Here is a 12,380-nt window from a genome sequence, read left to right as displayed (position 1 = left end):
GTGTACACAGTAGAGCTGTATATGTGTATTGTACATGTAGCCGAGCTGTATATGTGTAATGTACATGTAGCTGAGCTGTGTGTCTACTGTATATGTAGCTGAGCTGTATGTGTGTAATGTACATGTAGCTGAGCTGTATGTGTGTAATGTACATGTAGCTGAGCTGTATATGTGTGTAATGTACATGTAGCTGAGCTGTATGTGTGTAATGTACATGTAGCTGAGCTGTATGTGTGTAATGTACATGTAGCTGAGCTGTATGTGTACACAGTAGAGCTGTATATGTGTAATGTACATGTAGCTGAGCTGTATATGTGTAATGTACATGTAGCTGAGCTGTGTGTGTGTAATGTACATGTAGCTGAGCTGTATATGTGTAATGTACATGTAGCTGAGCTGTATATGTGTAATGTACATGTAGCTGAGCTGTATATGTGTATAATGTACATGTAGCTGAGCTGTATGTGTGTAATGTACATGTAGCTGAGCTGTATATGTGTGTAATGTACATGTAGCTGAGCTGTATATGTGTAATGTACATGTAGCTGAGCTGTATGTGTGTAATGTACATGTAGCTGAGCTGTATATATATGTAATGTTCATGTAGCTGAGCTGTATATGTGTGTAATGTACATGTAGCTGAGCTGTATGTGTGTAATGTACATGTAGCTGAGCTGTATATATGTGTAATGTACATGTAGCTGAGCTGTATATGTGTAATGCACATGTAGCTGAGCTGTATGTGTGTAATGTACACTGAGAGGAATGAGTTAATCCATCCAAAGTTTGAAAGAAAAATAAAACTTTTTCTCATGGAACTTTCCTATGTGACTGAACCTGTTCAAGGATATACAGCTGGTCCACCGTCTGTTCCCAGCAGATAATAAATGTTATTTTAGAATTCACATTCTCGTGAGCAGAAAACAAATGTTTTTTAGCATCCTTATGTATGTATCAACATCCTTATGTAAACAATTTTAATTGAACATTTAATCTTATTGTATATCCATATCTGTCAAAATATATCCATAGTTATTAGTTTTTTGAAGTTGATGACGTATATAGTGTATGACTTTGCATTTTACATTCATATCCATTGGTTTTTCCTGTATAAAAAGGTGGGTTCTCAGAGATGGGAAGACACCAGACTTGTTTGCAAGATACGTAGTCTGTGTCCTCATTCTAAGGGCGGGTTCACACTACGGAATTCTCGCAGACAATGTCCGCGGAATTCCGCTGTCTGTCCGCCCGCACATCTGGGTGCTTTTCCGCCGGCTCCATAGACACCATTCTATGGGCCGGCGTATTCCGCTATACGCTGAAAGAAGTGTCATGTCACTTCTTTCAGCGGATCGCGGAATACGCCGGCTCATAGAATGGTGTCTATGGAGCCGGCGGAAAAGCGCGTGCCCGTGAGGGCGGACAGCTGACGGAATTCCGCGGACATTGTCCGCGAGAATTCCGTAGTGTGAACCCGCCCTAAGTCCATGGTGTGGGAGAGGGGATCCGGACCCATTCTCCACCTCAATTAGGAAACAGCCAACAACAGTAGGCCTTCTTTGGGAAGGCACCTCGACAACATGTAGCTGAGCTGTATGTGTACACAGTAGGGCTGGGTTCACACTACGTATATTTCAGTCAGTATTGTGGTCCTCATAGCAACGAAAACCAGGAGTGGATTGGAAACACAGAAAGGATCTGTTCACACAATGTTGAAATTGAGTGGATGGCCGCCATATAACAGTAAATAACGGCCATTATTTCAATATAACAGCCGTTGTTTTAAAATAACAGCAAATATTTGCCATTATATGGCGGCCATCCACTCAATTGCAACATTATGTGAACAGAGCCTTTCTGTGTTTTCAATCCACTCCTTGTTTTGGTTGCTATACAGCCTCAAACATACAGCCTCAAATATACGTAGTGTGAACATAGCCTAGAGCTGTACAAGCTGGCCTCTGTTGGAGTGGATCTCCATCTCTCAAACTGGATCCTAGACTACCTCTCAAATCGACCTTAGTATGCGAGAGCCAGGGACTGTGTGTCAGATACTGTCATATGTAATTAGGGGGCATCTCAGGGTACAGTTCTTGCCCCCTTCCTCTTCAACAAAACACAGCAATCGCTGAGCTCAGGGAGACCAACGACAAAAAAAATCAAATGGAGTACTCACTGAAGAGTCTCCACTGATGCACGGCCCCCTATAAATTTAAATATGTAAAAGAAGGGTCTGTGGAGTCTCAGTTACGAGTCTCAAAACATAGGAATAGCCAGATATCCCTCCAGGGGAGGGAAGCCTATTGACTCCCAGTGGGGAGATCACCAAACCACCCTGATACGTAGCCCCTTAAGTCCCATTTGGTTGCGAGTATTGGAACATAAATAGGGAAATACCAGGTTGGCCCCTTTTATGTCAAAGTCTAACTCTGTGGCGAGTATTGTGACATGACAAGGGTTTACAAGGCAGGCATCCATCCTTCCTCTTCACACTGTACACTGCAGACTTCAGGTACAACTCACCTACCTGCTACTTACATAAGTCCTCTGATAACTCTGCAATAGTCGGTCTCATCACAGGTGAAGACGACAGGGAGTACAGAGAGGTGAACACAGATTTTGTTGATTGGTGCCAGCGGAACCACCTGAGGATTAATGCTGGAAAGACGAAGGAGATGGTGGTGGAAATTTGTGCTTGCGGAAATCCACCAAGTCCAGTGGACATCCAGGGGGCGGACATTGAGACAGTGAACACGTATAAATATCTGGGTGTGGTCCTCAATAATAAGCTGGACTGGGCTGATCACATGGACACAGTGTACAGAAAGGGCCACAGCGGGCTCTACCTGCTCAGGAGGCTGAGGGCCTTTGGAGTCCAGGGGGCACCTTCTTAGGACCTTCTATAACTCTGTAGTGGCATCAGCCATCTTCTTCGGAGTGTCCTGCTGGGGGAGCTGCATATCAACCAGCGATAGGAACAAACTGCACAAGCTGATCAGAAGGGCGAGCTCTGTCCTTGGAAGCCCCCTGGATCCGGTGCAGGTGGTGGTGGTGGGAGCGAAGGATTTTGTCAGTGGTCAGCTCCATACTGGAGAATGACTCCCATCCTATGCACGAGACCGTGATGGCACTGGGCAGTACTACAGTGACCAATTAAATCACCCAAAGTGCGAGAAGGAGCGATATCGGACGTCCTTCCTTCCTGCAGCGGTCAGGCTGTACAACCAACACCGACCCATGCAGAGATCACTCCACAAAAAGAACTAAAATAGTCTAATGTTTCTATTGTATCTTTTTTACCTTTTCTTCTCTTTGTCTACTTTTATTGTAATGTTTTTTTTGTATGTGTAATATCTATGCTGCTGTAACACACTGAATTTCCCCATGGCGGGACTATTAAAGGATTATCTTATTTTATCTTAATGTACATGTAGCTGAGCTGTATATGTGTGTAATGTACATGTAGCTGAGCTGTATATGTGTAATGTACATGTAGCTGAGCTGTAAGTGTGTAATGTACATGTAGCTGAGCTGTATATGTGTAATGTGCATGTAGCTGAGCTGTATATGTGTAATGTACATGTAGCTGAGCTGTATATGTGTGTAATGTACATGTAGCTGAGCTGTATTTGTGTAATGTACATGTAGCTGAGCTGTATGTGTGTAATGTACATGTAGCTGAGCTGTATGTGTGTAATGTACATGTAGCTGAGCTGTATGTGTGTAATGTACATGTAGCTGAGCTGTATGTGTGTGTAATGTACATGTAGCTGAGCTGTATATGTGTAATGTACATGTAGCTGAGCTGTATGTGTGTAATGTACATGTAGCTGAGCTGTATGTGTGTAATGTATATGTAGCTGAGCTTTGCTTTAATTCAAGGTCTGAGAATCTTTGCCAATAGATAAGGGCAAGGCCAACAGGAGGCCAGGAGATGTAACCACCTGGAATCTGAGTTCTCCTCCCTTATCCTCCCCTCTCCTCCTGTCTTTTGAAGCTTCTTTGTTAAGATATAACTTAGGGATTTTCACAAAATAAAATTACATCAGCTTGAACACAGGACTTGCTTCATGTGTCTTGGCCGATACTCATTGACAGCTGTCACATTACTTTCTCTGATTGGGCAGCACCCAGGTATAGCTCAGTGAGACTTTAATCCTAGGTCTCATCAGATGTGCTCCCTCTGCTCCTCTTCTCTCGGCCTCTTCATCACCCTTGCCGGTCACAGGGTCACCTGTCTCCCTGCAAAAGGAGGATGTCACAGCAGCATCACCAGCTATGTCCACCCAGTTCCAGGGACATCTTCCAAACCCTGGAGAGAAAGCACAAATACTCCACATCCACGAGCCCTGCTTCTGAATGGGAACACAGCAAAATTTATGGCCTTCAAAATGCTCCTTGGAATTTAAAAATATTGATGGCGGCAGCTGTCCCTCAGTCTATCATTCTCAGCTGCCACTACTTTCCTAGGTGGGCCATCCCTCACCTGCACCAACAAGGAGAAGATAAGGTGTGTGATGTGCAACGCCATCAGTGCCAAGGTCCACATTACCACCAACCATGTGGACCAGTTGATAAGGCCAGGTCATGTGATTTTACCTACTTGCGCCGTACCTATATGACTACACCTGTATATATATATACTGCCCTCTGAGTTAGATGATCAGAGGGTGACAGAGAGATGGTTTGGAAGAAGGAAAGGAATGCTGCCAGCACGTCAATGAGAACAGCTCCTTGAACTTATCATCTTAGTCATAATACACAAGGAAAAGAGACACCTATCTATAAACAATTTATGGAGAATAACATATTGTGCTAGCTTGACTGCGCAGTACAGGAAACTGTTACCATTTATGGACTGGCCTACCAGAGTGTGACATGTATGTGTCTTGTGACTTGGAACCCCGCCTGTATTAAATGTTTCATATGAATACACTACGCATGAGTAGTACCGTCCCTTATTCTGTCTATAAAATGTGATTATCATAATAAAACTTAGCTATTATTATCAAGGCTTATAATCCTGATACATTGTCTTATCTGTGTCTGTGATTTATAAGTGACGAGTTGGTAATACTGCAGGTTACAGCTCTAGTGCTATATTGAAAACCATCCTGTAACTGGGTTTTTGACTTTTCTCCATAGAGACGGGTCAACATCTAAATTTAGACTTATCACAGTAAGTACAGTCAGGGACGTTGCATGCCCCTAACTGCCGGTTGGGTTAATGTAGTCGTGGCTGGGCCTGACACGGGAACAATGTGCTACCACCATCCAGGAGCACTTGACAGCAATCCTTGCCTCTGGTTGCCTCCTCCTCCCACTCTACCACAACCTCATCGGACCAGCATATCTGATAAGGTTAACTTTTAATTTGCCTGACTTTATGAAGCCAGACACTCCCCCAGGTATAGGATGGTTCCTAATGAGAGTTAGCAGCTGCAGTTCTGCTTACAACTTAAAATCACAGACATCTGATGTACGTATCAGTAACATAAGTTTGGGAAGTGCCCCCTTTATTGTTTTGTGTTAACTTTTATGGACAGAATATGGGGCGGTATTACTCATGCACAGTGTATTCACATGAAATATATAAACTTTTAATACAGGTGGGGTCTCAAGTCACAAGACACATACATGTCACACTCTGATAGGTCAATCCATAGATGTCAGCAGTTTCCTGTCCTGCGCAGTCAGGCTGAGACAACGTGTTTGTTTACCATATATAGGTGGCGGTACTAGACAGTCTGGTCTGAGAGAGACCTTCAACACTGATAAGGAGTCTCGAGTCTCTAAAGAACGGTTACTGAAAAATAATCGTGTCCATGTATTCGAGATTCAAGGATGAAGGAATAATCCCAGAAATTAGAATCATTCGGGTTCGCCTGTCTGTACCATAGTGAAACTTTAGCCTTTCCACCCTCGTGTGACGTAGCCACACGCATATGCTGCAGACTCTGCGAGCAGAGTTTTAGCTGCAGAACACACGAGCGAGTCGCAGTGTGGATCGACAACACTTCACCAACCGGCAAGTGGGTTCTGTGTGAACGCTACCGTCCCTGTCCTATGCCAGTTTGAAGAAACCCTTCAGGCTATAATGGATGATGCGATGGTGGCCCTTTCTTTTGGCATTGGTATTACAGAACCATGGGTGGGGGGATGCAGAGGGGCCCCTCCCCACTGAGGACAGCTTCTCCTTGCCTCTGGGCAGCCTAATAGAAAGATGCGGGATGCTGGTAGATGCCCCACTGTCGGAGTTCCCATCTGTGGAAACACAAGGCTGAGGAGGAGAATGTCGCCAACCCAGCTGGGCCACTGGCACCACCCTCTAAGAGAGGGTGAGCTAGACTGCAATGTGGAATACTCGGTACTCCACAACATCCACCACAACCATCTGATATGGCACATGTTGACAGGAGACAAAATTTAAAAAGTATGTGTCAAAACGACTCCTGGTACTGACCGAAGGGTGTTTTCTGTTCCAACTTCTTCAGGGTTTCTTAATTGGTCACGTGGTCAGAGCTCGCCCTTTATGCTCTGGAGGTGCTGACCTGCCCTGCGGTTACTGTGCTCTGATTGGGTGCTTAGCACTGCAGGGGATGTCATCACTGACAAGTGGATTCCCCTATCTACAGCCAACGTGGATAAGCTGACGTAGCTAAAAACAAACCAGGTGTGGATCACAAGGACATGTCTGTCCCGATGAGGAGACATCATACAAATCTATGATCTACAGGGTTGGCTTACTCCTCCTCCTCTGCCTCTTCCTCCACCCTCCATTGTGTCCTCTTTCTAATAAAATTTATATTCCATTTATTTCTTTAAAAGTTTTTTGTTTATTTTGTTATTTCAATCTTTCATTTTTCATTCCTCTACCCCTTATAAAGCCATTTTTGGACAATTGATTTCAATGGGGTTCAGATCCTGCAAACTTTTTTCTTTCCCAAGTTTGGACCTGAATTTCAATGAGCCCGCTCAACACTAATGTCCATTTTTTTGGTGCATGTTTCATGGCAACAGTTTTTCTTAATTCACTTGACAATTAAGATCCCTCATTTTTCATTATACATTATAAGGTTTATTCATCAGAGAATTATGAACAGATGAAATAATTTTATTTTTTTAACAAAATCAATTTTCTGAGCAAAACATTCCCCACATTCTATGGCTGTATGTATGTTTTCCAGGACTCCTTAGGGTTGCATCCAACTACTTCAGTCTCACGCTCCAACTCACCACAATCTAATTATACAAATGTTTTTCCTGAGTGAATTTCCTGATGTGCAAGAAGATTTGATTTTCGGGCAAAACATTTTCCACATTCTAAACATGAAAATGGCTTCTCTCCTGTGTGAATTCTGAAATGTTCCACAAGTTTTGCTTTTCTATTAAAAGATTTCCCACATTCTAAGCATGAAAATAGCCTTTCCCCTGTGTGAATTCTCTGATGTTTAACGAGATCTGATTCCTGAATATAACATTTCCCACATTCTGAGCATGAAAACGGCTTCTCTACTAGGTGAGTTTTTTGATGTTTCATTAGACTTTGTTTCTGAGTAAAACATTTACCACATTCTGAACATGGAAACGGCTTCTCCCCTGTGTGAATTCTCTGATGTGCAAGAAGTTTAGATTTTTCAGTAAAACATTTTCCACATTCTGAGCATGAAAATGGCTTTTCCCCTGTGTGAGTTCTCTGATGCTTAACAAGATCTGATTGCTGAATATAACATTTCCCACATTCAAAGCATGAAAATGGCTTCTCTTTGTGAGTAATTATATGTTTAATGAGACTTGATTTGTGAGTAAAACTTTTCACACAATCTGAGCAAGAAAATGGCTTCTCCCCTGTGTGAGTTCTCTGATGTGCAAGAAGTTTAGATTTAGCAATAAAACCTTTCCCACATTCTGAGCATGAAAATGGCTTTTCCCTTGTGTGAATTCTCTGATGTCTAACTAGATCAGATTTCTGAATGTGACACTTTCCACATTCTGGGCATGAAAAGGTCTTCTCCCCTGTGTGAGTTTTGAGATGTGCTAGAAGTTTATATTTTTCAATAAAACCTTTCCCACATTCTGAGCATGAAAATGGCCTTTCCCCCGTGTGAATTCTCTGATGTTTAATAAGATCAGATTTTTGCATATGACATTTCCCACATTCTGGGCATGAAAATGGCTTCTCCCCTGTGTGAATTCTCTGATGTCCAACAAGACGCGTTTTCCGACTAAAACACTTCCCACATTCTTGGCATGAAAATGGCTTTAGCCGTGTGTGAATTCTCAGATGTTCAACTAGGGTTGATTTTGTTGAAAAACATTTCCCACATTCTGTGCATTGAAATGTCTCTTTTCTTATGCAAGTTCCTTGATATTTCTGATGTCTCACAAGAATTGATTTTAGAGTAAAACTCTTCCCACATTCTGAGCATGAAAATAGCTTCTTCCCAGTATGAGCTCTTTCACGCTGATCACCCATTCTGTAACTTTTATTCTGTATAACAGTCTGTGATGAATCAGTAGACAGGACTTGTATAGAAGGATGACATGGCAGATCTTTGCTGTGAGGGGCTGGGGGTATATCTGGGGTAATAGAATGTTCTTCATATGTATCTTGTGTGATCTGACCATCTGCTGTAATATCTGGAGATATCTGATGTCCCTCTGATCTCCGGAGACACTCAGCTGCCAAGAATGAAACAGATTTTTATGAATTTTGAGTAATATAACAATCAAAAGTTCATATATTTATAGTGTAATAATCCTGGGTGTAATGTATAAGGGATCAGTATATCAGTATATGACACCATGGAACATTCTCACCATCCTGTCAGCACTATCACAAGGTTGATGACCCTAGGTTGTAACCTGGGTTAGACAAGAAGTGTTTCCTGGCACTTTGAACGGTTCACTCCCTCATATAGTAGAGACGAAAAATGAAGGATGGAAAGTCTTCGATTCATCCTCATTGGGTTCTGCAGACACCTCATGCGTCCCTTCTGGGCTAAGAAGCTCATTTAGAAGAAACCTCAGTAGTCCTTAGTCATCCAGGCTAAGGGCCTATTACAGGGCATGATACTAAGTGGAAAACGAGCGCCGACCTGGAGGGTCAGTGCTCGCTTGCCCCTCATTCCCCGCTCGCTTAGATCCTTAGATTCTCTGTGCTGCCCATTAAAGTCAGCGGCCACTGTTCCCATTACACAAAGCAATGCGCACAAGACCGTCGCTGACGTGATCATGATCTTTGACATGCGCTATTACACCAATGCGCAATTCTTAGATGTAATACAACCTTAGCAGAACTCCGCTTTCCAATCGTCCCTGCGGCAGCACAACAGAGGGTTATCACATTTTCCTCCTCCTACTAACAGAAGAACCAATCACAGTATTCAAGAATAATTAATTAAATTAATGACCAACAACTGGAGGACCACCCCCCTATGCTATGTAACCCCACAAAAAAACACCAGAAGCCGTGTTTTTGTCTTCTGTTCTCCTATGTTAGAAGAACCATCCTAAAAGATTTTTATCTTATGAGAAGTGTTCTCATGATTTTTCTCTGGGGGTACCTGTTGGCCGGTGTTGGCTACAAGGGTATGGGGATACATATATGTTATGCATCACCAGCCAGCACAGCTCTTTAGGTAAGTGCCATTCTAGAGGAGAGTCCCGGTCTGGGGGTATCGGCCTGCGGTCTCCCAGATATCCTGAGCTGTAGCGGCGTCTTACGGAGGCTCCGCCCACTCACCGTTCCTCTGTCCGGTCACGTCCCGCCTGCTGCATGATGGAATGGCGTGGGTCTACGCATGCGCGGCGCGGGTTGGTGATGCCCACTCCTCCCAGGTCGCTCAGCTGTGTGACTTCCGGGTTAGCTGTGCCGCGTCACTTCCGATTTCCGGCTGACGTCGTCCTGGAGGTTCTGCCTGGGGGAGGATCAGGTAAGCCCGGTCCCTTTGATTTTGCCGGGAATTTTATTTATGGCTCATGTGCTATGTTGTGTTCCCAGCACCTTGCCAGGAGCGCCTCCTCTGTTGCTGCCAGGTACCTTCTGGGGTCTGAATGTTTTTCTATGCCCCTGTGGTCTGGTCATTATATGTTATGCTGTGCTGAGTGGTTTACATGTTTTCTTTTTAGAATGGATAATGAGTGTAGTGCTTCTCCAGCTGGGAAGAGACAGCGCAAGGATAGACACAGAATGTGTCGTGGATGTGAACAACCTCTGCCAGACGATTGTTCTGCTGACTTATGTCAAGGCTGTACCCCTTCAGCACCAGCGGGAGGTCTCCAGTTGCAGGCCAGTGAATTCATGGGTTGGTTCAAGGCCCAGCTGTCGGACGCCTTCAGAGAGGTAACAAGCCAGCAGCGCTCCTCATGCAGCAGTGCTCGACCTTTGCCACCACAGCTCGCTTCTCCAGCTCACTCTCATTCCTCAGCTGATTCGGACTTGGCTCCTGACGCCGATTCCGGCACCCCAGATAGGGGTCTCCCTGACGACTATTACCTGTTCCATAGAGACCAGGCTGCAGCCTTAATCAAAGCAGTAAAAAAGACTGTTGAAGGGGAACCTAGTTCTTCTAAGTTACCCAAGAAAGAGGCGCTTTTTTATTTTCCAGAGAGTTCACATCACTCTCTTCCAGACCAGCCACTGTTGAACTCCATTATGCAGAAAGAATGGGCCAAACCAGAAAAGAAGGCTGACCTGGGATCCAGGTTCAGGTCGGTTTATAAGTTGGACCCTGAGTGTTCCGAGGTATGAGAATCAGTCCTAAGGTGGATATGCCAGTTGCCAGGCTGTCCAAAAAATCTATGTTTCCGTTTGATGACTCTTCCATGTTACGGGACCAAATGGATAGACGGGCAGACGGGTCTCTTAAACGAGTCTACCTGGCGGCCTCACAGTCGGTCAAAGCCTCCATTGCCTCAGTCTCGGTTGCTAGAGCACTCGGGGTCTGGCTTAGCCACCTGGCAAAGGATCTTAAGGATGGAGTCCGCCGGGAAGACATCTTGAGGGACATTCCTGACATGAAGCTGGCCTCTGAGTTCTTGGCAGACTTTCCACTGGACATAATCCGGCTGAATTCAAAAGCTGTGGCAGCATCCACAGCGGCTAGAAGGGCCCTCTGGCTCAAGGAATGGGCTGGAGACGTGACATCAAAAAATCATTTTTGCTCGCTTCCTTTTGAAGCAGTAAGGGCTCAAGTTTCTGACGCCAGATACAGGGTGGGGGGCAGACTGGCTCAGTTTGCTGCCGCCTGGTCTTGAACCTCATCAGATTCTTGGGTTTGTTCTGTGGTGACCAGTGGGTACTCTCTGGAGTTGACCGGCCCCCCTCCAAATGTTTTTTTCCACAATTTTTGCGGTCCGCAAGTCTGCAGCTTGGTAGAAGACTTCGTGGCAAAAGGCGCTCTGGAACCAGTACCCATGCATCAAAGAGGGTCTTGCATCTATTCCCGCATATTTGCGGTCCCAAAAAAGGGAGGCTCATGGAGGCTGGTGGTGGATCTCACTTTCTTGAATCGATTTGTGGCAAAAAGACATTTCAAAATGGAGTCCATCAAATCGGTCATTGCAGTCGGACGATTGGCTGGTCAAAGCCCCGTCTCGCAAAATTCTTGTCCAACATCTCCGTCTGACTCAAACGACCCTAGAGGAACGCAGTTTTGTGATCAACATCCAGATGTCCTGCCTCACCCCTGCCAGGGTGTGCAAGTTCCTGGGATTCTCAATTAACTCGGTCTCCATGAAGTTGTTCCTTCATGGAGTCCTTCATGGAGTCAGAGATGAATTGCTTACTCCTAGGACCAGAGGTGACGGTGCGCTCAGCAATGAGTGTTCTTGGGCTTATGACGTCATCGCTGGACGCTGTTCCCTGGGCCAGGGCTCATTTGAGACCCCTGCAGCACAACATTCTGTCCCAGTGGAACAGGAAGTCTCGGGGCCTGGACAGGACCATTGTTTTGTCACGTTCCACGAGGGCCGATCTGGAATGGTGGCTTCGTCCGGACAAGGTGTTGCTGGGAAGGTCCCTGTCCAGTCCCCCTCGTCTAGTTCTGACCACAGACGCGTCAGTAGTAGGTTGGGGTGCCCACCTGGACGGCCAGTGGGTCCAAAGGAGGTGGTCCAGAATGGAGGCTTTGTAGTCATCCAACCGCAAAGAATTGAGAGCGATCCGCCTAGCCCTATGTCATTTTCTTCCTCTGGTCCATCTTCGCAGGGTCCTCGTGCAATCGGACAATCTTCCGTCAGTGTTTTATGTCAACAAACAGGGCGGTACAAGGTCCCTGCAACTGATGGAGGAATGCAGTTCCCTCATGACCTGGGCAGAAGGTCATCTTCAAGATCTCCAGGCAGTCCAATGTACAAGCCGATCTCCTAAGCAGAGA

At 45.1% G+C, this 12,380-nt stretch overlaps 1 protein-coding gene across 1 annotated transcript; it reads right to left on the bottom strand.

Moving 5' to 3' along the window:
• Positions 1 to 6,873: 6,873 nt before the first annotated feature.
• On the bottom strand, positions 6,874 to 9,236 carry LOC138787604 (oocyte zinc finger protein XlCOF6-like). Its single transcript, XM_069964945.1, has 2 exons — positions 9,065 to 9,236; positions 6,874 to 8,682 (listed from the first exon to the last, which is right to left on the bottom strand). Exons 1-2 carry the CDS (start codon positions 9,234 to 9,236, stop codon positions 7,247 to 7,249), a joined length of 1,608 nt encoding a protein of 535 aa, XP_069821046.1. The 3' UTR covers positions 6,874 to 7,246.
• Between the last annotated feature and the right edge of the window lie 3,144 nt (positions 9,237 to 12,380).

The sequence above is a fragment of the Dendropsophus ebraccatus genome, chromosome 3 (assembly GCF_027789765.1).
Source record: "Dendropsophus ebraccatus isolate aDenEbr1 chromosome 3, aDenEbr1.pat, whole genome shotgun sequence".
Classification (NCBI taxonomy): domain Eukaryota; kingdom Metazoa; phylum Chordata; class Amphibia; order Anura; family Hylidae; genus Dendropsophus; species Dendropsophus ebraccatus.
This window is presented reverse-complemented; position numbering and strand designations above follow the sequence as displayed.